The sequence below is a fragment of the Fusarium proliferatum genome (assembly GCF_900067095.1).
Source record: "Fusarium proliferatum ET1 genome assembly, contig: FPRO_scaffold008, whole genome shotgun sequence".
NCBI classification, from domain to species: domain Eukaryota; kingdom Fungi; phylum Ascomycota; class Sordariomycetes; order Hypocreales; family Nectriaceae; genus Fusarium; species Fusarium proliferatum.
In genome coordinates this window covers 2,222,997-2,248,607 of record NW_022194797.1, presented here as the reverse complement: position 1 = coordinate 2,248,607, position 25,611 = coordinate 2,222,997, and the positions used below count along the sequence as shown (strand labels likewise).

The window sequence follows — 25,611 nt, the reverse complement described above, 5'->3', positions numbered from 1 at the left end:
TGAACACAGGAGCAGTGTAAAACGTTACGAGTTAGGGTGCCAAGCTTGAAATGATGCTTAAAAACTTAGGTATCTAGGGTATGTAGCGACAACACGAAGCTGAAACCTGGTGTTGTTTTGACAGGGATGTTGACTGAGGCCGAAACGTCGCTTTGCTCGAGGCTGAAACCAGGGACTCACGGTATGACAGTTGTGTTTCAATAGCTAGAATCGGTGCTCCAGCCTTGAGAACTATTTAAATCATCAGCTTTTGCTCCCAGATATCTAATTAACATCACCATCATCAAACCTCTTCTCTCCGAACACCTCCTATTTCACATTTTTGGTAGCGTCGCCCCTCCGCTCACCATGAGACTCTCCTCAGTAGCCCTACTGTCGTTCCTATCAACAGCCATGGCAGCTCCCTTGGTCCGTGGCCCCGGCGGTCGACTTGTACAAGAAGGTGCCGGTTGCACATTAGTACAAGGCCGAAGTGTATGTGACGATGGATTCGGAAATACCTTGTAAGTCGACGCAGTCTCGCCATTAAATAGTATCTGTGCTAATCGTTACATGCAGCTTCGAAGATGATCCTTTCTCGTCAAAATGAACAATGGAACGCAAAGATGAATGAAGTGATACGGCTTCTCACAGCGGAGGATTGGGACCTGAATAATTCCGCTCGAGGCGTTGAACTGCAGGATGGGTGGCTAGTCCACCCGAGCCGTACAAGATACCAAAAATAATAATCTAATGAATCTATGAAATTCTCATCAAAAACTCTCCTTCTTCGTCGTGCCACTTTGAACACTCTCAACCATTTATTGCCCAATGATCCTCCCGAGTGGAGTCAGCAAAATGAGGCCATCTCCACTGAGCCCAGCCGCGTAAGAAAACTTGCGGCCTGACATGGATACGGCCTGCTTAGATCACAAATTTGTCATGTTCTATACCAATTGATCATCTGAAAGGCAAATCTGTGGACTTCCCCATTCAAATGTCTGGAAGTAAACAGAGCTGGCTGATTACGATTGGATCAAAATCTCGGCTCTGCATTCCACGTCGTTATGCATGCTGCAGCTGCACGTTGAGTTGGGCACTGAGCGCCTCACTTTCGGTCAAAAATGGAGAATAAAATGCCAGCTCCGGAGACAATCGTGTCTCAACCCATCTTCATCTTGTATTAATATTTTAGAAGCCATGACTTCATCTAATTCTAGCGAGGACTTGTTTCCTGCCCTGGAGTCGCTCTCCAAGTTAATCGTGCCGCATATCAAGACTGCGATATTCGTCGCGCTTCTTCTTAACCAATTTACTATCTTTCCGGACTTTAATGTTATTCTTTCTCAAATATCGAGCCCTTTAATTCTCATCGTCGCGCTGTACTTTGGCTGTATCTGGACTCTGCCTAATGGCCAGGAGAGTGCCAGCACTCTGTCGTGGAAGTTGCTGCTAGGACCGTTCTTTGACTTTAAGACCATCTCTAGTCGGGTCGGCACATACTTTAAAGGTGAGACTAGTCATTATTTGTCAATGTTAAATGAGGCACTGATAGTTCGTGATGAATTTAGTGGGCTCGTTGATGTCCTTGGCCTATTACCTGACCCTCTACTACGACCTACCACTTCCCTTCCAACCATGGGTTCAACACATGTTCGTTGGCATTGCCACGGCTGTATCAGCCGCTGCATACCTCTTCGCTCCCATCAGCAAGATCTACGGACCCCTCCGCTTCTGCTACCTTGAACATGCCCAGACATACTGGCTCGTCGTCAACTGGTGGTCACTCACCGCCGTAGTGCCCTTCTTCTCCCCCACTCTGCTACCAGTCTTTGGCTTCTGTCTCATCAGTGTGACTGTCGGTACATGGGTCCATATCTACTTTGCATACCGCGAGAAGGTTCGCACGATTGCCTGGACAGTATCCGAGAATGCCGCTCGGGCAAAGGCTGCCGCTGAAGAAGCGCGAGATTTTGGATCTATGGCAAAGAAGTACGAAGAACAGATGGTCAATGCTGCAGCTGAGGTGCGACGCGATGCTGTCATTGCGAACTCGGTCAGATTGACAGACTTCTTCGACTGCGCATCTCGTGCATGGTCTACTCTCGCTGAAGCTACGGCCCCAGCTGAGGATGCAGTCGCTCAAGCTCAAAGAGTCATCGCCTCCGCCATCATCGTCGAAGAAACCGAAAAGGTCGATGATAAGCAAAAAGCTGAGAATGAGCGCCTAGCCACATATTTCAGACAATCCGCCGAAACAGCCCATGAGCGCGCAAGAGAAACAGTCGCCCTCCTCCGCGCCGCACAGGCTTCCGTCCGGAATTCCGAAAACGCAGCGCGACAAGACGAAGTCTCCCGCCGTCACGCAGAGCACACCGCTGAGAATGCGACTAACGCTGCAAAGGCTGTTAGTGATACTGTCGCGTCTATTCAAGATGCAGAGCGCAGAGCGGCGTGGGCTGGTGGCGCTGCTGCGAGGAGGGCTGAAGAGGCCGTGACTATGGCGACGAATGGAGAAATTGAAGAGGCTAAGAAGGCTGTCGCTGCGTCTGAGTCTGCGTTCCAGGCGGCTGAGGAGTCAGCAAAGATTGTTCGGGAGGGAATGGAGGCTGCGCAGAGAGGATTGCAAGAGTGGCTGCAGAGCAGTAGGCATGGGGTTTAAGCGGTTGATTAAACTTCAGATAATCTTACTGGGACCGTCTTAAGATAAACAAATACCAATCTTGGATGAACTAGCAGTTGCCGTGTGATGAATTTAGCGGTATCTTAGGATGGCCTGAGTGCTGTTGTAAGATGAGAATAAAGGTATCTAAAGATAGCCCTTACTGGCATTAAGACTTACAGACAAAATTTATTTATTTTATAAATAAATAAATTAATATTACTATAAAACCAATAAGAATTATAAGAAATTTTAAACTTTATATGATAATAACTTAAAATTAATATCCAAAGATAGTATTGATTGATAAACTTATAGCATCTTATGATGAAATTAGCAGCATCTTAAAATGAATTTAGCAGCATCTTGAGATACCATAAGCCGACATCTTAACAACCCCACTCAAGTTCCCCTTTAGTTAAACAACTTCAAAAAGACGTTCAACTTTACGGACAGACATGATATTAAGCGCTGACTCCTGGTGTCTCGCCAATAACAGTTAAAAACTTCTGCGCCCGAGTCCTTCCCTCCTTCAAATCCTTCAGACCATCAGACAACCCCTCAAGGCCGTTCTTACCCACGACGTAAGGATGGGCTGTGAACCAACCCTCTCGGAGACCTCTAGCAAACGCTGCACCCCAAACAACACCGAGTAGTTTGTTCTTCTCATCCTTATCATGGACCTGGCCAACCATCGAGACGACGATATCTACACTGGGGTCGGCACCCTCGACGTCTTTCTTCATCAAGATGTTGGTCACCTTTGGCTTGCGGCCAGTCGAGTCCGGGGGACCAGCGATGGCTTTGGTGACTGTCTTAACAGTGGAATCTTCCGAGACGCTGTCGAAAGCCTTCCAGCACCGACCATCTGGAGCGCCGCCTTTCTTGAAAGCTTCTTGAATCGCCTGGACTAGCTCTTCCTCAGTCTTGAAAACAGTGTAGTCAACGAGTGCGTCTCCCTTGCTCTCGTCGAGGAATGGTTTGATGAAAGCACTGCGCTGGCTTCCAACCGCAATAATCGGATGCACATTCGCAGCAGCGGCTAGCTTGATACCATAAGCTCCAGTAGCAGTACTAGCTCCGTAAATGAGAAGAGGACGCTTGGTCTCGGTCTTGGCGAGTGGCGACCAAGGCTCCGGAATCTCAAGCTCCTGGAATAAAGCGCAGACCGAAGTGTACGCGGCGAGAGGGATGGTAGCAGCTTCTTCGAAAGAGACTGAATCAGGAATATGGAAGGTTGTGTAGTATGGCGCAGTCGCGTACTCGGCAAAAGCACCGTTGGGGGTCCTCATCTCATGGAAGGCGGCTACGCGGTCGCCTTTGTTGAAGCCGACGACATTTTCGCCAACGGCCTCGACGATTCCGGCGATGTCATCGCCGGTGTTGGCATCTTCGCCGAGCCAAACGGGGATCTTCCAATCCTTGGGGTTGGTACCTTGAGAGTTTAGTATTCATGATGCGAGAACGAGGTATGAGTTGAATTACCTGCGATGATAACCTTGATGAGCACGTCGCCTGGGCCTGGCTTAGGAATTGGAGAGTCAATGATCTCAACGGAGGTATCTTTCTTGACGATTGCTTCTTTCATGATGATTGTAGTTTGATGTTCTTTTGTTTGCTTCTTGTCTCGTTAATGCTGAACTTCCGAGGTTGTGATATAAATACTGAGCGTTTCTTATAGATGGCACTAGAAACAGTATCACAGTAACGTTATCTAGTACAATTCGCCATCTAGCATGATATGCATGACCTCATTTCCTCGGCATTCGACCTTCATTAGTAATGATAGTGGATCGACATCTCTTTCTATTAACCGTTAGACTCTCCGGGTCTCGGGGTCAATCATGAGCCCGGGACCCGTTTAATCTTTGACTTTGAAGCTTTATGCGTCTCTAGCAGTTCAATTGCGCTGGGAACGGTCTAAATATTGTCCCGAAAGAAAATGCGATGCAACTTTTGTTGACGAAATGTCTCCGAGACGAGATTGAGTGAAGTTGGCGATGCGCGTATTTACGTGTCAGCACCTTATTGTTGTGGGGTTTTTGACTTTCGGTCTCGGTTTCTACTCATTTCTAGCTAGCACGATATGTCCCACTTACCCGCACGGAACTCTCCGTGCCGTCCTTCCAGGGACAGTAGAGTGCTCGCATGAAGATTTGTAATCCTGGTGCCCAAGGTGATGTCAAAAGGCTTTATCTATTATACACAGGCGCAGTGCACGCGACGCGATAGTGAACGAGATACTTCCCCTTATAATGTTCAATCTCGGTGAAGACTTTTGAATGTTCTTACCTTGGTTTATAGGAACAAGAAGCAAGAAAGCTAAGAGTGTTTATCATGGTTTATGAATACTAATATTATCCACAATCCGCCAATATTGCACAAGCTGATCGACAGTCCAATGGAAGAATCTGCCTGCTGGTTCAATAGCAACTGCAACATAGCCCTTTTACCCAGGTAGTACCGAAGATTCTGATAGGAAAACTGTAAGAACAGTCGCGTATCTATAATCATTAGCGGGAGCTTCGGGAAGGGCATAAGGTATAGCTTACGTTGCCCCCGCGATAATCAGTTCTTGACTCTTCATTCTTGTGCCACCAGAGATCATTGCAACGAAAAATACCGTCGCACCACCAACAGCAAACAGCCGCGACGATGTGCTACTCAGGTAGGAACAGAGAATGACTGGTGCCAGCAGCATGATGACAACTATCGGGATCATCAAAGCGCGAGAGATGAGAGCCGCAGATGATCTTGTAGGGATGTAAATATGGGCAGTGTCTCTTGAGACTTTAGGGGAGTAGCTCTGTAAACTAAATTAGTATTATGGAATATCGAATGAGTACAGCAAGGGCTGAAATACTGGGAAGAAGTAATCTCGCACACGGAGCAGGTTCTCAGCCACGTTGTTCTCTAGTCCTATCATGGCAGATTCATCCCGGGGACTGGTACTTAGGAGCTCTTGCAGTGGGTAGTTTAGATACCTGCTTTCTGCTCGTGCGATCGATCCGGTGCCATTGACCCAATTCTGCAGATTCGTCACGGCTTGAGGATCAGCTTGTTCGAGTTCTGAAATCTGTCGACTTCTCAATAGGAACTTGTCTAAGCTTGTTAGTCATACTTCAAGACCGCTAAAGCTAATCTCACCTAGATCCTCCAGAGCTTCATCGAGTTCCGTAACAACTTTCGCTCGTTCCGTATTCTGATCCCGCTGACAACTGCCCAGGAACAGTGGCCTGTCTTCATCTCTATCAATCTTGTGCAATTTGCTCTCGAGCGCGACAACACGGTTTTGTTTAAGTAGTAGTAGCCGTGCACGAACGTTCAGGAATCTTCGTGCGACAAAAAAAGAGTCATGTGAAGATATCAACGACGAAAACTGCGGGTATCCCTTAGGGTAGTCCTCGACTTGGTAGCTGTTAGCCTCGCTTATAAGCAATTTATTGACAGCCTTGCTTACTTTGCGGTAATTGCATTACCGGAGCACTCTTGTTCCAAAAAGGTAACAACGGAAGTGAGAAACAGGCAGATGATGGCCATGTCAGATTTGGCCACCTGAAGCTCCAGTTTCTGCCGTTTGTACCTATCCTCGACAATGGCGTAGTGCTGCACTGGCCCAATTCGATATCAGAAGTAGTTGAAGACATGGCTCTTCTTCGTAAGCTTGTATTACTGTCCAAAGTCTGGTAACTCTGATATTGTAAGAAGGTCGAAGTATCTGGAGAAAGCTAATAATTTCCACACTGTTCAGAAGGTTGAAACGCTGCAAGAAAGTGCATTTGTGATTGAAGTTGTACTTTTTAGTGTCTTGAGCTGCCTCTTTGCGACCCCAAGCTCATAGGCTCGGTCCGCCCGCTGAGGCGTCCCCTGGGCGTGTGCTCAGCCCCAATAATACCGGGACTTGCATGACTATCAATGCTTATCATCCAACGGTCCAACTTCTCGTCCTTTTCAATCAGACCATACACAAAGACGCTCCTATCGTGATCTCTTGAAATCATTTGAATGGCAGCTACTAACGAATCCTCAGCGCGCTGGGCGCTCATGATTGGAATCAATTATTACCCCAAAGATCGACATCTTAATGGCAGTGTCGACGACGTTAGTGACATCAGGGCCTATCTAGAGCAGCACAGCGCTACGGCAATTCACACATCCGTGCTCACAGCCACTGTACCGAAGGATCATCAATCCACTAAAGATCCACCAGAGACGCCCGATGAGAGGCCAACCAGGGCAAATGTTTTGAAGCAGCTTCGCTTAATCATTGATTCTGCGAAACCCGGCGATCACGTCTATATCCACTTCTCAGGGCACGGTGCTCAATTGCCATCAGACGGCAGCGTTGGCGAAACTGGTTTCGGCGAGCTAGGTCTTGTTCTTTACGAAAATGGGGAGCATGGTGCTAGCTATTTTCGCGGGCGCTTTTTAGCCCAGGCTCTCAAGAGAATGGTCGACAAAGGTCTCGTTGTCACTGTCGCGCTGGACTGCTGCTTCTCAGGCGCCGTCAGTCGAGGCGATCGAGTACGGGCTATGGAATACGACGCGTCGCTGGATGCCGACAGAGCTGAACAAGAGCAAGAATGCAAAGACGCCCTAGGAATCCCCGATCGCGATGCAAGGATTGGTAGAGATTGGCTTGTCAATCCCGAGGGTTACACAATAATCACGGCTTGTGGTCCCCACGAAAAGGCCATGGAAGTTCTTGTCAACAAGACCCAGAAACGAGGCGCCCTCACTTATCACCTTCTCAAAGCCCTTACGACCTTGGCAAAAGTGAAAGAGGTTGTGTCGCACCAATCGCTCCACGAAACGGTTGTTTCTCTGATGCAAGCGTCAGGCTGTAGTCAGACGCCAATGCGCTACGGCAATACTCACCTCTCCTTCTTTGGGACACTTCTAGCCCCAGTCTCGCTCACTTCCTTGCCGGTATGCAAGATAGAAGGTTCAAGGATTTTTATAAAGGCGGGACGAGTCCATGGCATCTCAATCGGAGACGAGTTCACTGTTCAGAACAGTCTTTCAGCTACCTCGAGCCGGACTTCTCATTCGAGGGTCAAGTTCAGAGTCTCTAATGTTTGGGCTTTCGAATCCGAATTGACAGTTGCTCAAGCCAGAAAAGCAACGCCACCAGCCTTCCCCTTTAGTATGAAAGATCTAGAGACCTTGAATGCCACACAGTTATCGACTGTTTCATCGCAACGCATCAGGGTATGGCTTCCAGCAGAGTTGCTACGAAATACAGAGCTGGAAGATAAGCCAAAGGTGTTACGTTACTTCGAGACTATTACAGACAAAGAAGAAAGGGGTCTTTGTATGTTTGAACTGAACATCAACAAATTGAACAAATACGAAATTGTCGGTGAAGCTCAAGGGAGCATGCTTCAGCTACCAACACTCGACGCTAGCTTAGACGATTCGTTTCCCAAAATGATGGAAACTATTCAGCATGCTGCAACGTTCAAGTTCTTCGAGGGCTTGGCCAATTTAATTCCATCTACAGAGCTCAGAGCAAAGTACACGCTCAAGCCAGTAGTGGACTCCTCCACAAATGGAGTCTTTAAAATTTCAGACGGTGAGACCTTTGGATTCACTATCGAGAACCATGCGACCCACCCTCTATACATGGCCGTCTTTGACTTTTCTCCTTCTTGGGCTGTAAGCAACCTGATATCAGCTTCAGGAGGAGGCGACTATATCCTTGTCCCACCACCTCATGGCCCAAACCTCGGCATGAAGGAGATGAAATTAAAGATGACAGTTCCAAGCCATCTGAGTTTGCAGGGCCAGGCTCGAGATGTCATCAAGGTCTTTATCACAGACAAGCCGGTTTCTTTTCCGGGGATGGTTTTGCCAGGACTGGATGTCAAGTCAAATTTCAGGAACTCTTCTGCAAGCGCAGATATTCTCTCTGACCTCATTAAGCAGTTGAGTACTGGGGGAAGGATGAGGAGTGCTGGAAATAAGGGGACGTGGATAACGCACAATTTCGTAGTTTGGACTTCTACTAACTAACATATTGCTACTCAAGGTACATGCCGCCCCAGAACAGGGTTTAAAAAGGGTCATCAACCAATTCCAACTCGCTCTCATCATACTCGCGCCCCTGCATAACCTCTTTGCCGCTATCGTCGCAGAGGATATACTTTCCCCCTCTCACTTCCGATACTGTGTATGTCGATCCATTTGAGAGTACTCTGACTATATCGTTCGGCCTGAGTTTTGTAGCCTACGAGATATCAGTTTAGTAGGGGCCTCATGTAGGAGTGACGTGCCGTAGCAAAGCTTCTGATCGAGGGGCGACCTCCATCAATCACCTGTACTTCAGGCGCATCCTGCTGGCTATGCGACGGTCAGTGGCGCTATGGGATGCTGGGGGACACAATGTACGTTGACTCGATTGGAGCCTTTTGATCCTCTGACGCATCTCCCATGGTGAATGTGGTGGAGGTAAACTCAAACAGATTCGCTGCTACTAGGAGCTGAGGGGCCAATTGAGGTAGCTACCTAGGCCAATACAGTACTAGCAGTAGATCCAAGATTTAAAGTAGTGGAGGCTGAGCCCAGAAGCTAGGATTTTTAGAGCCCAGCAGGGAATGCGGCTCAAACGTCTTGCGACCCAGTCGGCCTCAAATAATACAAAGAATAGGTAGGCAACAGATCACCAGCAAAATCTAAGTGAGCTGCCACGCAATAATAGAGAGGCGACTGCAATGCACCGTGGGCATTTTTCCACCTATTAGAATTGTTGGTTGGTCGGCGAGGTTTCTGCGTCGAATCAGCGATTAATATTCTTCCGCCTTATCGGAATTATTGGAGGGTAGGGCTCTTCTTTTTAGTGGTGATGACATTCTGCAGGTGGTTACACAACTGCTGAGACAGAGCAGCTATTCGCTATCTTTTGGCTGCTGCCTGTTTGGAGGCCTTCGATTCCGTAATCACCCTTGTCTATCATAATGTGAAAGCCAGTGGCTCGCTTACCAAGCCTGTAGTAAGCCTAAAATATGCATAGATGGTTATCGCCAAGATAATGTAATCGACCTGCTGGAGGCCTTGTCTAACAGAGTGGCAGACGGTATCAGCTCATGCGTAATAGCCTAAATGCCAATGCCGGCGAGTGGCTTGGCTGCCTAGACTCACTGTAATAGTGCCTTTTGAGTTCATTTCAATCAGCAGTGCGTACTTGGTACCTTGTTAATAATGTCTGAACTTGCAATGTAGCCAAGAGTTTAAGCTTAAAAGGTCTATTTTTTATATATAATCTTTTCCGCCAAAATCTAAAGCGCCTAGTCTGACATCTCTTATAGCCCTACGGACCTCAGCTGATATCCTTGAGAACATGGATTCTGTGCAAGCGATTCATGACCCGGGGAGGAAGCCAGAGACAAGCACCCAAGACAACGAAGCGAGGATTTCCATGTTAACCGATCGCATCAAACAACTCAGAGAAGAATTCGCAAGCAGGGGCCACGGAGAGTATTTCAATCGGTCTATTGAGCTGCGAAGGGAGATATTGGCATTAACGCATCCTAACGATCGTCAGAACAAGGCCCTTCAATTACATCTGCTTAGCAATGAACTCAGCGATAGGTTTGCAGAGACAGACGATCTCGATGATCTGAAAGAATCCATAGAGCTTGGGATCCAGGCGTTGGATCTTACCTCAGAAGGCGATCCGCGAAAGACTGTATTCCTCAGAAGACTTGAGTTTCTGTACGAAGAAAAGTACGAGGAGACGGAAGACATTGCTGATCTTGATGAGGTCATTCGCTACCAAAGGCTCTCCGTTGACGCCACAGACCCCACCAATAGTTCGCTGATGGCGGCCTGGTTGTTTGTTTTAGGCGCAAAGCTTGACAAGAGGGCAGAAGTAACAGGGGAAATCGCCGACTTGGACGAGAGTATCGAGACTTTTAGAAAGGTCGTTGAACTGAAGCCTGGGAACCTAAGCGCTAAGAAACTGATCCAAGCCTTGTACAACCGGTATACATGGACCAGCGAGGTACAGGATTTGGAGGAATGCGTTAGGCTTCATCGGCAGATCACTGATTCATCAGATACGGATGTAGGGAGGGTGGAGTGGATGATCAAGAAAGCTAACTATCTTTGTATTCTGCATGAAAGAACCGAAGATGAACATTACCTCGAGGAGGCATTTTTGGTAGCTAACGAAGCACTGGCCTTGGTTCCCGAGGCCAATTGGAAACCCAAATGGCTACGTTGTCTGGGACGACTGTTCGGCTGTCAATACCTCAAGACTGAAGGGATGGCAGACCTTGAAGAGGCGATACGCCTAGAGAGATTGGCACTCGAACTAACGCCGAATGGTGATGAGGATGAAGAAGTTTTCACCTTGACAAATCTAGGGAACCGTCTGGGTGATAAGTATCTGAGAACAAATGATGTTGCCGACATTGACGAAGCTATTGACTGCGCCAGACAGTCGTTGGACCTGGACCCTGAGAAGCCTGAGCGACTGTATAACCTCGCTATAAAACTGGGTGATCGATTCTCAAGAACGGAGGATCTGGATGATGTCGATGAGGCTATCGAACTTGAGAGGAAAGCGTTAAAGATAATGCCAGTGGACCACTCTGAGAGAGCAGACTATTTGAATATTCTAGGTAATCAGCTGGGCGATCTATACAAGTACACCGGAGATCTTGACGATCTAGAAGAAGCCATTCGCAACGCCGAGGAAGCGTTGGGTCTGATGTCAGAGGACCATGCGCTCAGGGCAGCGTGGCTAAACAGCCTTGGCAACCATTATCTGGATCGTTATACCGCAACCGGAGACGAACATGACCTAGACTTGTCAATCACAAACTACGACCGAGCTCTTCACCACGAGCCCTCAGCGACGGAAGATCGCGTCAAAGCCGGCCAAACAATTCTTTCCAACTGTTCAAATAGTCAGCAGCTCTATGATACTGCGAAGCTTGCTGTAAGCCTCATCCCTAAGCTTGTATCATGGTCCCACGAGAATCAGGACAGACAGTACGTACTCAGTCAAGTAGTTGGGCTAGCCTCCGACGCAGCTGCAGCAGCGTTACAAGCGGGTCAATCCCCCATGACGGCCTTGCAGCTGCTGGAACAAGGTCGGGGTATCATTGGATCATCACTCCAGGACATGCGCAGCGACGTGCAAGATTTGGCGAAGGAGCACCCGGGACTAGCGGAGAGATATCGCTCTTTACAAGCTGAACTGAACCGGCGAGCCGAGCACGGTAGAGCCACAGACTCGCAGTGGCAAGCCTCGATTAACAGACGACATGCTGCTGCCAAGGAGTTCACGGAGTTGGCTGCTGAAATCCGTAGTTTGCCTGGGTTTGAAGACTTCATGCTCTCTCACACGGAAGATGAGATCTGCGGTGCTTCAGAACGCGGCCCGATCGTGGTGATCAATGTCAGTAGCCTTCGCTGCGATGCTCTTATTGTCGCGGACAGCCAAATTCATACATTGGAGCTACCCAGTATAACTCTGGAGGAACTTGAGCGAAAGGTAAAGCCTTGGGCTCTCGCAACTTCGCAGACTCTCGAGTGGCTCTGGGATGCCATCATGAGTCCCATACTCAGCATGCTAGGTTTTTCTGGACCTCCGCCGACAGATGCATGGCCGCATGTCTGGTGGATTCCAACTGGCCCTTTGGTTCAGCTTCCGCTTCATGCAGCAGGATACCATAGACAACAAGGTTCCGAAGCAGTACTAGATACAGTTATATCGTCATACGGGTCTTCCATCCGCAACATAATTCGTGGCCGTCGAGACTCATCCCAGTCGTCTGGCTCTGATCAGGCACTACTTGTTGCGATGGAGCATACACCTGGCCACGACACGCTTACTTTCGCCAATGGAGAGGTGGAATTGATAGACGGCATGGTCCGCTCTATGAAACTCGAGTCAATTATACCCACCCGCACCAAGGAGGAGGTCATTCGATATCTGCCGGACTGCAAGATCTTCCACTTTGCTGGCCACGGCCTCGCTCATACAGAAGACCCATCGAAGAGTTGCCTCTTACTAGAAGACTGGAAGGAAGATTCACTCAAGGTTTCTGACCTCTTAGATATGAATCTTCGACAAAGGTCACCCTTCCTTGCATACCTATCGGCATGTGGCACCGGCCAGATCAAAGATGAGACATCATTCGATGAGAACATCAACCTCATCAGCGCGTTCCAAATCGCCGGGTTCAGGCATGTAATTGGTACGCTGTGGAACGTCCAAGATGATATTTCTGTTGAGATGGCACAGATGACGTATCAGGAGCTGCTCGACTCCGATATATCGGATGAGTCTATCTGCCGCGGGCTGCACAGGGCAACTCGTGAGTTGAGGAGAAGGTGGATAGAGAAGCATGAGACTAGCAAGAGTGTAAGAACTGCTCCGGATTCCGATGGACACGACGCCGCTAAAGGATCTCTATCGCGTTCAGTCAGAGACGCATCTTTGATTGGTGATACAGACAATAACCTTGGCTCAGCTGATTGGGCGCCCTACATACACTACGGGGTGTAGATTAAGACTGTGGTTTTATAATTGTCAAAAGCGAGCGACAAAAACAATAAATTTCGTGGCTTGGCTTGAAGTTCAGCAACACAGAGAACGAATGGAAAATGGCGCCTATCCTTGCTGTGTTGCATAAAGCATCCAATCCCAGAGCACTATCAAGCCACCTTCTGCAAAATACGTCACTAAAAGCCAAATATGCCTTGCGAAGAAGTCATCCAATTAAACTCTCTACTTCAGTTATTCTGACTGTGGTGGCACGTGAGGTCTCAGATCAGGCTCTGAAAGCCCAAGGCGCCTTTGGCCCAAAAACTTGCCATCGGCAACTAATATTAGGGTCAATGCTATTCTGGTAGACCATGATTCCTCATCAGACATCGCATCCATCGCGTGCTGCATCCTCAGCCGGCGACTGTACTCTGTCCACTAGAAGTGTTGCTATCACTGAACTCGAAAATGCAGTCGCTCGCTTCCAAGCTGCATTGACGGATGACGATCGCAAACGCTTGCAGGACTTGAGGAACCTGCCGCATGATGCTCAGTCGATCATTGTGTTCACAGCGGAGCTGGATATGCAGCAGAGTGGAAAGCGGAGAGGTAAAAGCATAGCTTCGCGGCTTACATCATTTCTACAAATCATTCAGCAATTCACTCCCGTTATCGATACATATATTCAATCCAATCCTGATATCAGCGCAATCATCTGGGGCTCAATCAAATTGACATTTACGGTATATACTCTTAACAGTCACCATTTCCTGTCTGTCGCCTAACTATTCTGTCTTAGTTTCTTGCAAACTTCCTATCCCAATTCCAATCCTTCGTTGAATTACTGCAAGGTTTCGGCTCTCTATATTCCAGACTTGGCCACTACCAGATACTATTCCAAGACTCGACCCGCTTGAATGATTCAATTTGCCAATTCCACACGTCTGTGATTCTCTGCTGTGAAAGGGTTATTTACCTCATCCGTCAATCCAGTATGGAAACCAAAACCGTCTTCATTACTCTGAAGCTAATTCCCGTCCTTCAAGCATTCACCACTCAAGTCTGGAGAGCCATCACCTGCTCATTTCAGACTGAGATTCGAAGCTATGTTGAGAACGTCAAGAAAAAAGCCGACAATGCGCAAAAAGAGGTTGAGTTGGCTAAAGCGCAAGCTGATTTCCATGAGCAGCGGCAACAGACGGAGGAGAGGCAGAAGGCTTCAGGTAATAGGCAGCAACTCTCTGCATGGGTAACAGAGCATAGCGCCACCATGAAAGACTTGCAAGATCTCAAGGAAAAGCGTGGCAGAGGTAGGTCTATGCACAGTCTCGCCGCGAACTAAACTAACAATCTTCTAGACAAGAAGCGAAGGAGGCTGATCAATGAGCTAACCTCTTATAATTTCATGCCAACATTTAACAGCACGCGAAACAAACGGCACATGGGCACAGCTGAATGGTGCTTTCTAACGTCTGAATATCAAGACTGGGTTAACGCCAGAAAAACAGTTGTCCTCCATATCACAGGCAAAAGTAAGTCAAGGATGACGATTGTATGTACGACGTTCTTTATCTAACAAGACCTATAGTCGGATCTGGAAAGACAATCCTAGCGTAAGTCTACTAATACTGCTAGTGTTGAAAGCTTTCTAAGTAGCCATAGATCCTCAATTATAGAACGGCTGTGCCGTACTCCAGAATCTCGCCAATTCACCTCTTTCTTTTTCCTTCGTTTTGACGACAGGAAAAGCCTTTCTGCCTCGACAGTTATACGGTCTTGCCTCCAGCAGCTTTTGGCGTCCCCTTTGATCCAAAGCTTGGACTCAAGTGCCATATCTGAGCTGGATGGTTGTCTAGAGCAAGCTCAATCGTCGATGTTCTCTATTGAGTCACTGAGATTACTTTATACTACCGCAGCCAAGAACCTAGACGATTGGTTTATCGTAATTGATGGTTTAGACGAGGTCGATGTCGCAAGACAGATAGGACTGTTGAAGTTCCTTAGCGATACCTTTGACCAGTTGCCAGAGCCCCACCGAGTAAAGCTTCTGTTATCATCCCGGGAAACATGCGCGAGCGAAATTGACCGAATCCTGCCTCAGACCATTCGCCTCTACACTGGATTGAAATCCACGAGCTCAGATATCCGGTTATATACGGAGGATATCATCAGAATCAAAATTGAAGCCAGCGAGCTTATAGTCAGCGATCCAGAGCTGGTCAATCAGATCATTGAAGTGATACACCGAAAGGAAAAGGGAATGTGAGTATATACTGTTAGCAGATCATAACAGAAGTCTCTAATAATGCGCGAGGTTCTTATGGGTTTTCCTCACGATTGATGACATCTGCTCCCGGAAGTCTGATAAGGACATCAGACAGGCAATGCAAGACATCCCGGTCGACCTCCCGGCCACATTTGACCGTGCTCTTAGCCGTGTAGCAGCAAAGAAAAACAACACAGCCATCGTTCAGAAAGCATTTAAGCTTATCCAAGGTTCCTTTGAGCCGCTATCTCTTGATCAACTCCGCGAGGCTCTCTCGGTCGAGGTTGGACAGCAGACGCTTGACCAGGACGATCTTGTTAGTGGCATAGATCGCCTACCTACATGGTGCGAGAACCTTATATGCGTGGAAGAGTCAGATACTGTTCACTTTAGTCACCACTCGATTGAGAAATACCTTCTCACCCCAGGCTCGACAGACTTCAAGGACTTTCATCTCGACGCAGACAAATGCGATCAATTCATGGGCGAACTATGCGTCACATATATCAGCCTTGATAACTTCCAGAGAGCAGTAGGATTCACAAAAAGCTTCAACAAAGACTCTTCGCAGATGAGTATTGACATTGGCGGACTGGCTGAGCAGACAATGCAAACCGCAGTGGGAGGTAACATCGGGTCCCTAATTGGGCGACTCACGCGACAAGCCGTTTTGGCTTCGCGGTCAAGAAAGTCCCGCCTTGGCAAGGTTCAATGGACCGACACCTCACCCTCTTCAATCCCAATGCATAGTTTCGGTCCCGCTCAGGGCACAAAGGGATACACGTTCTACGAATATGCCTCTGAACACTGGTTTAATCATCAGCTTTATATCGACTCGGTCAAGACAGAGGCTACATGGAGATTACTAGGCCAGATTCTGCGAAGACCGCGTCAATACTCGCAGGGCGAACCATGGTTTAAGCCAGCCTGGGAAGAACGCGTCAGCGAGACCATTGGTAATGATGTCCTCTTATTTGGTCCTGGGTTTGATTCGTACCGAGAAACCGCCGTATCCCTCGAGACAGATGAGGGTGGAAGGCTCATGAATACATCCACACTGAGGGACCTGTGCCACGTTTTCATGTACGCGATTCAAAATAACAACCCAGGTCTTGCTTGTCGTGTGTTCATGCTGCTTGTGGAGGATTCCAAAAGGGCAGCAAATCGTCGTCTTGAAGGCTACATTTCTGTCATCATAAACAGAATGGCTGTCAGTAAGAATCACGAGACATGTGAGAATAGATGCCTCCGTCGTGCAGGACTGCAACTGAACCACGCTGATGTTGTCCGAGAACTGAGGGCAGCGGTCGCCAGTGGAATTTCATATTTTCCCCCCTTAGACAGGCACGAGGCGCTTCGGATCTGTACATGTCCCCCGGAAGCCGATTATTCCTTAAGAGGAGAAATGTGTCAGCTTCTTGAGACTGGCTATCGGCGACATGAACAACCATACCTTTATCTTTTCGCCGTTTTGGCTGAAGAACTCGGTACTGGTTCATCAGTCGAAAGATTGCGTCGCTTCAATCACGACAAACGGTTCCAAATGGAGTTGATCCTTTCTTCAAAGACGCGCCTGGGGAGATCATTCTTTGACATTTTGATCGATGGGGCTTTGGTTGACACAGAGCGTATGAAAGTCTTCGTAGCAGAACGACTTCGTTCACCAGAGAGATCACCTATTCATGATGATGACCTATTTGGATTCTTCAGCAATTCATATCAGAGTCATTATGCCGATCTTCAGCAACAACTGGACAACACTCTTGCGTTTCTAGGTACCATGCAGGCAGCAAAAGCAAGTGACATACAGATTGTTGAACGCTCTCTGTTGAAGTGCTTAGAGGTAGGAGGGTCTGTCCCACTGCATAAAGAAACCGTTATACTTCTGTTTTTGAACATATTGCTACGGCATCGCTGGCCATTACCCATAAGCCAAGGCATGGTAAAGGTGTTTTTCGGAGAGCCACTGGAACGGGGTCTCGATGATGCAAACGACAGGATACTTTCTCGTGCAGTCCTGTTGAACTTGTGGGATCTTGCGACGTCCCTGGTTGATGTTCAACCCGTTTCTCCAAACGAAAGAGACTTGGTCGACGACATGTCTTATATCAAGCTTGCTCTTCGCTGTGACGACTGCCGACGCATCGCTAGACCGGAGGCAACAGGTAGATATGGGCTGTGCTCAGTGCATTGGAATCTGATAGGAAGAAACATTGATAGTAGCATGCTTGAAAATGAAGCAAAGGCTTTGGTTTCAAAGACGTCGATAGCATTTTTATAAACTAATATTTGTCTCGTCAGCTATTATTGAGGACCTTTTATTCGTTCTTGTTATGTTAACACATATGTCATCCTGTTTTATGAAACGAGCAAGTTCAACATTTCTTAGTGCCTGATGTTTGGCGCAGAAAACTAATCTCATGAGGGTATAGACTGTTTCTCGCTCTTGATTAGAAATCGCTCAACGATAGGTAATTGGCTCGCTCGTCTGGGCATCTCCACCGGACCCTCAGTCCGTGCTAGCTGGCATATGAAATGAGCCCAGCCCGTGCAAGACACGGAACACACGGCCGAGTATTCTACATGATCCTATCAACAAGTAAAGCGTACCAATGACGAGAGTGAAGCCGGGGCAGCGAGTGCGAGCCAGAGCACCAAGGAGCCGGCTTGGCTGCCTAACCTGCAAGTGAGTCGACGCTGCTGAGGCCAGAGATTTATGAGAGCCAGGTACTAACGGGCAACGCAGAAGTAAGCCCCCAGACGTCGAGATCAGCACAGGTTGCTTACATCATCTAGTCCGTCGTGTCAAATGCGATGAAGCACGACCCGCATGCACAAGGTGTAAGTGACGCTTTGAATGCTAGCCTAGGTAAAGCTGATGGTTGTGATAGGCACGTCAACCGGCCGCACCTGTGATGGCTATGGAGAAACAACCTTAGAGCAGCCATCACAGGCCCAGTCGCAAGTACAAGCCTTTACATGCGGATACAGAAACTCCCAGGAAGCGCGGTCTATTCAATTCTTTATGGAGCGTACCCTGTCACAATTGACATCCTTCTTCCCCGATGAGTTCTGGGGGATCAGCATACTACAGGTTGCCCAGTCCGAGCCCAGCATTTCCCACGCACTGGTTTCATTCTCGGCATACCACGAGGCCTACACGAATGGTGTGCCTGGAAATAATATTCCATTTGCACTGAAGCATTACATCTTATCCATCAAGGCGCTACGAGATTCTCACAGGTCGCTGTCGCATGTCCATTTAGTGTCATGCTTAGTCTTCATTTGTATTGAGGTAAGCGTTCACATCATCTAGAATCATATCACCGGGCCGCTCACTATAAGCAGATCCTGCAGGGACATACTGGAACAGCAATTCGATTATTCAAGGATGGCTTCCGGATGATGAGCCATCATCAAGTGATCGACGTGCAGCATAGCCAAGCGACCGATTTAAGTGATATTCGCGACCATATGCGAACCTTGTTCACGCGGCTAGCTCTGCAGGTAGCTTTGGTAAGTATATCAGCCGATGTAAGTGTGACTATTTTAACATTCCACCCTTAGCTGGTGGGTGACATGAGGCCCGAACTTTGTCTCAAATTTATTTCCGGCTGCCAATTGACGCCATCCATGACCAACTATTCCTTCAATTCCCTACTGGAAGCCAGGGAAGCTCTTAATGCTATATTAGCATTACAGTTAGCGGAAAGAACAAGCTCTGCGCTTGTCGTTATGTTCTCTAAGTGGTCCCAAGCTCTCGACAGATTCATTAGCTCTCGTAATGAAGCCACATTCACTCCTAGCGGGCAGAGGTCTCTTGCCCTCATAGATCTACACCGCCGGTACTTCAACATCGTCCTACCATGGGAGAATAAAGAAAACCACCAATACGTGCTCAGCCTTGACAGCTATACCAGCGAATTCGAGGAGTTGGTAAATTGCGCCAGCCGAGTTTTGACCTTCGAAGAAACACAAGCCGCCCCAATATTTCACCTCGATATTGGAGCTGTACCAGTTTTGTTCATGACGGTCGCATGGTGCCGCGATCCTGCCATCCGTCGGAGAGCAATCTCCTTGTTGATGTCCAACCAGGCCCAAGAGGGCGTTTGGAGCAGCCGCCTGACTGGAAGAGTCGCACGGAGAATCATGGAAGCCGAAGAGGAAGACTTGAACGTGCATAGCTGCAAAGACGTTCCTGGACCGCGGAGGGTGAGAAGTGTACTTGTATCTCTAGGACCCAGGGAGAGAGAAGCCATGATACGATACGGTCTAGAAGATAGAGAGTGGGAAGAGCCTATTGCGTGGTAGATATCACACAGATATATATGATAGAATATTAGAGATATAAGTTCTTTTCTAACTGAAGAGGAATATGAGTCTCCTAGTGGAATCTCTTGGGGTCTGTAAGTAGAATCCACGTGAGATATATCTCAGTGCACGCTTGAATCGGCCCTGAAAGGATCGGGATATCAGTTATCCTCGGAGGGCGTGACTCGAGGTACATCGCGTAACCGCACCTTAGCGTTTCCTTTGTTCCTCTGCCAAAACTTTGGCATGTTCTCCTCTCTACCCATGACACGCCCCGGATGAACAACATTAAATACTACCAATGCAATCAGCATGGGCAGAGAGTCCAGCGCATATTGGTAGGCTTCGTGTCGTGGTATCGTGCTGTCAAGGCCTTCAGAGTATTCTACAAGGCGGAAAATAATACGTAGCTGCATCTCGTCAGTCAATGAACTCACTCATCGACTGGCTCTGTCTCTACTTACCACTATGAGAGCCAGTGCAAGGAACAAGGCATAAAATAGCATCATGACAGGCCTCTTCTGCGTGCCAGAATTAATGTTGTCGTTCGACTTGCGGAGTTGGCGGAAGAGGCGAATCCCAAAGACAGTGAAGAGGAGAATAAAAAACAGCTGGATCCCTACCCCGCCCATGTATACGTGCAAGGCATCTAGCTTTTCTTGCAACGTCTTATCTTTCCCAGTAGCAGCCTGGGCCGCGCCATAAACCTGGACAATAAAGGCAATTATGTCGAGTATAACAAAAATGAATCCGAACTGCCATGCCTTCAGACCATACAATCGCCCATTAGGCGTATAGCACCATACCATACGCCCAAATACCATGTAGGCAAACGCATTGGTCCACAGCGGCGCAACGAGGATGACGACGAACCATGTGGCGTAGTAGTCAAAGCTGGCTGGGTTGTAGATGCTGACAGTACGGAAGATGTAAGTGAAGACCTGCCAGAAGGCCGACATTATGATGACCCAGCAGTATGCGGAGCGGTAGTGGATAGCTTGGATGAGGTGGATGATGGTTGTGATGGCGAAGAGGACCATGAATAATATGGACGCGGCTGCGGAGGGACAGAAGTTCCATTGCGTATCTGGAACTTGAAGAGCATGACATTCCATCATGGTTGCTTAAAATAGCTGTGTACTGGCCTCTAATCAAGGAGAAAGCGACGGAGCTTGGAAGAAAGGATAATGGAATGAAAACGCAAGCCCCTCTACTGTACTTATTATACCTTTGAAGGGGTTATTACAAGATGGCATATGCGGGTCCCCACTCAGCCTCTTGACTAGTTTAGCGTGTTAAAGTTTGGGAACTATAATTGGCCGGCTCGTTTGGGCACCCTGCTGATAAAAGCGCCAGTGCTGACATTACGTGCGTATGTCTTGCTCCATCTTCCTCTTATGTATTTACTTAGTATCGACTAACTCTTCTAAGTTCGGGCAGCAAATTACGATGTAGACCATAGGAAGGTAATACTATCTACTCTAATAACAAACAACTACACAGCGTTCTAAAAGTTAAAAGAGCAGCTATTAGTCTAATATAATCTTTTAAGCCAGTCTAAGCGCCTTTTTATCTTCATAAACTTTTCTTATTACCCGCTTCATTGTATTAATAGCATAAATCGAAAGGTTTGCTTCTGCTGTCCTGAGGACGCCCTTAATCTGATCCGGTGTCCACATGAGGTTTGTGGATGTCGAAAATGATGCAGTCTACACTAATCAGCACTGGTATATGCATGGGATCAACACTTACCGTAGGATTGAAATCCGGGTTCAAGGCATTCGGCAACAGTGGGCAGTAGATGATATACATATCTTGCCCACTCTGTCTCGTGCCATGAAAGACTCTGGCGTAGTGATCTATGTATCGAGATTCTACTTCCAACGCATGAGTTGAGCACAAGGCTGTATTCCGCTGTGGCTTGTGGAACTCCCGCGTCACATCTCTCAGGTCAATGTCGAAGTCGGCTGCGAAATGGTGTAGTCGCTGAACTGCTGCTCCAGTGTGAATGTCCGAAGATGCATCGAACGATATGAAAACGTCAACGCCTCGTTCTGGTCGAGCGAGGATATGATTTGGCAGATTGTTTGCCATACCGGAGTCCATGAGTCGTGTACGTCCCTGTGCTTCCCATGGCGGAAAAGAATGTGACTGTAAGGCTTCAGGATTGGAAACGGATTTGTCACTGCTATGCATCCCTCTTTGATGCTGATGAGCAGCTCGTGAGATGTACGTAGAATGCTCTGACGTATGCTCTCGCATCCCGACAGGTCTTTCAAGTCCATAGAACGGATTCGGATCATGCCCCGCACGAATCGGATTTCCCCAAAAGCCCTCAAAGCGCTTCGACTGGAGTAGGTTGTTGAAGACAGTAACCAATCGTGCCACCATTGTATTCTTGGGTATAGTGACCAAGAGGGCTTTGATACACTCCGCCAAAGGGCCAGCTGGAGCGCTAGTGCACTGACCCAGCAAGAGCGAGAATGACTGCTCAGGCCGACGGTCCACAGAATACCCAGAGATGAAGGTTCGTCCCCATGCCCAAGTTGGGACATAGCGGTTGAGGTCCGGACTGCCCACTTCGAGGGGTGAAATTTCGAAATACTGGAAGAGCTTCTTAGGTCGTCTGCTTACAGATGCTGTTGAGTTTACTTGATCATTTCCTTCAACAGAGTCAAGCTGTCGAGATGTCGGTTGTTTCTTGGCATCCCTAACCTTTGCGGATATCGTCTTTGGCTCGTATGAATACTTCGGCACTCGCCTCACCGCTGCAAGAAGCGGCATTGGCTCCAAACCCTTATCTATACCCGATCGGTGCCAGATCTTGGACCACTGAAATGTTGCTCTGCTCATTCTACCCTTTGGCTCTCTGGACAGAAGTTGATATGTTGCTGTGAGAGTCGAGTAAAGATCCATGATTCCCAAGCCTATGATACTTTTCTGGGCTTTACTGACCAGCGGACCGATTAGAAAGTAAACTCCTCTTTTACTTCGGGCAACCATGTTCAAGGCATGGATACTCATAGGGTGTGCAAGTTCACTCGCCACTGTGAGATAATGATCGATCAATCGTTGTATGTCATGTCGAGCGATGGTGTAGTAAGCCGCAAGAGTCCAGCAGCTTCCACTAACGCCAGCAGTCCATGTAATACAATCCCATAGTCCATGCTTCTTGGCAGCTGATATGAACCCGGCAAAGCCATACATCACCTTGTATCCACCACCTGAACCGCCCAGCGCGATGAGCGGGACATCTCTGGGGTCAACTTTCTCATCAGGTGAGAGGTCTAGGAAGCGATGCAAATAATCTTCTCCTTGTGAGGATATTCTCAACTTGCGAAGCTCAATGAACTTTTGTTCTTCATGGTGAAGAAAGGGGCTTTGCCGTACTTTAGCATCCCATTGTAGTTCCGGGTACGTTGCAAAGTCCGTCTCGTCCCTCTGCAGGAGTGTCTTGACAGATGCTAAGTCAACAGCTCTTCGATACCATCTTTCAACGATCCCTCTACTTTTTTGCGACAACGAGACTTTAGACGGTGGTCGATGACAGTCTGTATGACCCTGTCCCTTTATCGCAGGCAACGAAACCACCACTCGACCGTTCCGAAAACGTGTTCTTGTATGAGTCACCCGAACCCTCGATGAAACAGGCGTTGCTTGAACGAGGGAGACCAATGAGCAAAGACAATATGTTTTAGCGTATAAGTAAGCTGGTGACTTTCGAATGGAAGTCAAAATGACCATTTTTATAGCCTTTAAAGGCGCATGTTAAGGTTGTGAAGGAAACTCGAGGTTTGTAAACAACGCATCTTGAATCGTTGGCGTCATTGCTGACTGATGCCGCTAGGTCCGGCAGCCAAAGAGCGCTACCACGTGGGCGTTAGCCTGCTCTAACGCTCGAAGGGCCAATCAGGGCGCGGCAGATACAGGGTAAGTTTAGATTATGGGCTCTTCAAATTTCTGCCAACTTCAATTATCAGCAAGGTAGGAACAATAATAGGATTTCGGCTCAAGAAAGATACAGTAGTTGATTACTGATCGGCATTGTCACTGGTTGACACGACTCGTCGCAATATGGTTCAAATTCACTACCGGCTAATACTCTTGCTCTCCACTAAAGCACTTCCGTCACATCCCCTGCAACAGGCAAACCGACCGTCCCGAAATCCCAGAGTATGCCGACAACTCAGGACGCACAAGAAGAACTAGAACTTAAACTCCCACGCGTATGTAGTCACATCATCAGTCTGATAGAACGGCAAAGTAACCTGACCGTTGCTGATAGTGTGACCATAGTAGCCCAAATCCTGAGGAGGCCCCATCTGGCTATAGTGCACGTCACTGCCCACAGCAAACTTCCAGGTCCTAACCTGAAGTGTTCCAGAAGACGGTAAGCCCAGCTTTGCCAGACCAGAGAATGTCACATCGTAAGTACCAGTGGTAGGCGGATAGCAGCCAAACAATACTCTGGCGGTGCGCGCCGTAGTATCCACCGTAGCATATGCATCAAGTCGACCATCAGAAGACACAGAAGTCGAAACTCGCTGGCCCGTCATGTTGTGCGAGTAGTAATTATACACCCACCAGTCTCCGTTGGCAAAGTATCCCGTAGAAGCGTAGTTTGAAGGATCAGGCTTGGAGAGAAGGCTGGCAGCTAAGTCGTGAAGCTGGGTGCCTCCTAGCCAATTGCCACGAAGACCGATAGCATTACGGCGTTCGAGCTGGGAGATCCAGAATCCAGATCCGGCCGGGACTTGCTCATTGAAAGTGGCGTACTCATTGATATTGATTTGACGTTGGGGGAGGCCGTATTTCGTGAGGATCTGTTGTAGGACGCCGTAGCTGTACTCAAAGTCGGAGCCTGAACCGCCCTCCTCGTGCCATACGTATTGATCAGGAATGGACGCGTTGTTCTTGACGAATTGAGCCCACTGTGTCCACCAGGAATTGGTTGTTCCTGGTTGGTTGGCGAGAGTTGGTCCGGACGTCAACACGTTCTTTCCGAATGCATCACTGAATAGTCAGTATATAGTCCACGTCGTAAAATAGAGATAAGTCATAACTTACTTGAATTGATGCCAGCCGCGTCCCCACATCTGAAGCCACTGGTCAATGCTGCGGCCCCAGAAGCAGCCCCCTTCCGGCTCGTTCCAGATATCAATGACCAGACCTTCCTGCATGTTATACTTCTTGACGTTCGCAATGATAGCCTGAACAAACTTGTCGTAGGACGACCAATCACCATTATCACCTGGACCCGGCGAGGTGTTATTATTGGAGGAGCAGTCAAAGCCCCAGAGGTCATTCAGCAACAAGACAAAGCCACCATTGTGACGACGCGTGACAATGTAGTTGTTATGAGCACTAGCAAAGCGCTGTTGGAAGCTAGCTTCATCGTAGCTCCACCCATGAGAGACTTGGGCACCTGCACCTCGGTAATAGTTGAAGCCGAAGCCAGAGAGAAGACTGTCTGGAATCTGGTTCGTGTTGTCTGGTATACCGTATAGAATACCAGCAGCGAGATGCTGAGGAGAGCCAGTATTGGAAGAGAAGTCGATCTTGGGTCCAGCGCTGTCAGCAGTCACGGTGCAGACAGCAGCGAGGATGGAGCACGCCTTGACGATCCACATTGTTAAGAAGTGCTCAAAGAAGAATGCGTTTGGATACTATTCCACGATAATGACTATGGTCAACGGCTTTCTTTATATAACACAGTCCATCCTCATGATCTACGTACATTTCCTGGAGAACCCTGCAATATTTCGCTGGGTAAAAGGTACCCCAACGGATAACCGGCAATTGAGACCCTGGTAATGCGGAAGCTGTTCGTTCTTGTGACCTGTTTGCGGGGAAGATCTGCCGATTATTAAAGGCAAGGATGCAAGGCTCCCACCC

General features: G+C 48.2%; 11 protein-coding genes across 11 annotated transcripts; 6 read left to right on the top strand and 5 right to left on the bottom strand.

Moving 5' to 3' along the window:
* Positions 1-348: 348 nt before the first annotated feature.
* On the top strand, positions 349-589 carry FPRO_14586 (uncharacterized protein; the record flags this gene model as incomplete). Its single annotated transcript, XM_031219629.1, has 2 exons — positions 349-503; positions 559-589. 2 exons carry the CDS (start codon positions 349-351, stop codon positions 587-589), a joined length of 186 nt encoding a protein of 61 aa, XP_031085368.1.
* A 590-nt stretch (positions 590-1,179) lies between these two features.
* On the top strand, positions 1,180-2,641 carry FPRO_14585 (uncharacterized protein; the record flags this gene model as incomplete). Its single annotated transcript, XM_031219628.1, has 2 exons — positions 1,180-1,489; positions 1,551-2,641. 2 exons carry the CDS (start codon positions 1,180-1,182, stop codon positions 2,639-2,641), a joined length of 1,401 nt encoding a protein of 466 aa, XP_031085367.1.
* Positions 2,642-3,105: 464 nt separating this feature from the next.
* FPRO_14584 (uncharacterized protein) lies at positions 3,106-4,229 on the bottom strand (the record flags this gene model as incomplete). The annotated part of the gene is made up of 2 exons (XM_031219627.1): positions 3,106-4,076; positions 4,127-4,229. The coding sequence occupies 2 exons, from the start codon at positions 4,227-4,229 to the stop codon at positions 3,106-3,108; spliced, it is 1,074 nt and encodes a 357-aa protein (XP_031085366.1).
* Positions 4,230-5,090: 861 nt separating this feature from the next.
* Positions 5,091-6,288, bottom strand: FPRO_14583 (uncharacterized protein; the record flags this gene model as incomplete). Its single annotated transcript, XM_031219625.1, has 5 exons — positions 5,091-5,145; positions 5,194-5,447; positions 5,505-5,743; positions 5,789-6,049; positions 6,102-6,288. The coding sequence occupies 5 exons, from the start codon at positions 6,286-6,288 to the stop codon at positions 5,091-5,093; spliced, it is 996 nt and encodes a 331-aa protein (XP_031085365.1).
* Positions 6,289-6,685: 397 nt separating this feature from the next.
* Positions 6,686-8,656, top strand: FPRO_14582 (uncharacterized protein; the record flags this gene model as incomplete). The annotated part of the gene is made up of 1 exon (XM_031219624.1): positions 6,686-8,656. One exon carries the CDS (start codon positions 6,686-6,688, stop codon positions 8,654-8,656), a length of 1,971 nt encoding a protein of 656 aa, XP_031085364.1.
* A 1,324-nt stretch (positions 8,657-9,980) lies between these two features.
* FPRO_14581 (uncharacterized protein) lies at positions 9,981-13,160 on the top strand (the record flags this gene model as incomplete). The annotated part of the gene is made up of 1 exon (XM_031219623.1): positions 9,981-13,160. One exon carries the CDS (start codon positions 9,981-9,983, stop codon positions 13,158-13,160), a length of 3,180 nt encoding a protein of 1,059 aa, XP_031085363.1.
* Positions 13,161-13,510: 350 nt separating this feature from the next.
* On the top strand, positions 13,511-17,686 carry FPRO_14580 (uncharacterized protein; the record flags this gene model as incomplete). The annotated part of the gene is made up of 7 exons (XM_031219622.1): positions 13,511-13,882; positions 13,939-14,131; positions 14,186-14,449; positions 14,498-14,671; positions 14,728-14,752; positions 14,802-15,401; positions 15,454-17,686. The coding sequence occupies 7 exons, from the start codon at positions 13,511-13,513 to the stop codon at positions 17,684-17,686; spliced, it is 3,861 nt and encodes a 1,286-aa protein (XP_031085362.1).
* Positions 17,687-18,017: 331 nt separating this feature from the next.
* Positions 18,018-19,716, top strand: FPRO_14579 (uncharacterized protein; the record flags this gene model as incomplete). Its single annotated transcript, XM_031219621.1, has 5 exons — positions 18,018-18,091; positions 18,152-18,246; positions 18,297-18,700; positions 18,754-18,921; positions 18,973-19,716. The coding sequence occupies 5 exons, from the start codon at positions 18,018-18,020 to the stop codon at positions 19,714-19,716; spliced, it is 1,485 nt and encodes a 494-aa protein (XP_031085361.1).
* A 161-nt stretch (positions 19,717-19,877) lies between these two features.
* Positions 19,878-20,834, bottom strand: FPRO_14578 (uncharacterized protein; the record flags this gene model as incomplete). Its single annotated transcript, XM_031219620.1, has 2 exons — positions 19,878-20,126; positions 20,181-20,834. 2 exons carry the CDS (start codon positions 20,832-20,834, stop codon positions 19,878-19,880), a joined length of 903 nt encoding a protein of 300 aa, XP_031085360.1.
* A 429-nt stretch (positions 20,835-21,263) lies between these two features.
* Positions 21,264-23,460, bottom strand: FPRO_14577 (uncharacterized protein; the record flags this gene model as incomplete). Its single annotated transcript, XM_031219619.1, has 2 exons — positions 21,264-21,425; positions 21,469-23,460. 2 exons carry the CDS (start codon positions 23,458-23,460, stop codon positions 21,264-21,266), a joined length of 2,154 nt encoding a protein of 717 aa, XP_031085359.1.
* A 461-nt stretch (positions 23,461-23,921) lies between these two features.
* FPRO_14576 (uncharacterized protein) lies at positions 23,922-25,346 on the bottom strand (the record flags this gene model as incomplete). Its single annotated transcript, XM_031219618.1, has 2 exons — positions 23,922-24,729; positions 24,784-25,346. The coding sequence occupies 2 exons, from the start codon at positions 25,344-25,346 to the stop codon at positions 23,922-23,924; spliced, it is 1,371 nt and encodes a 456-aa protein (XP_031085358.1).
* Between the last annotated feature and the right edge of the window lie 265 nt (positions 25,347-25,611).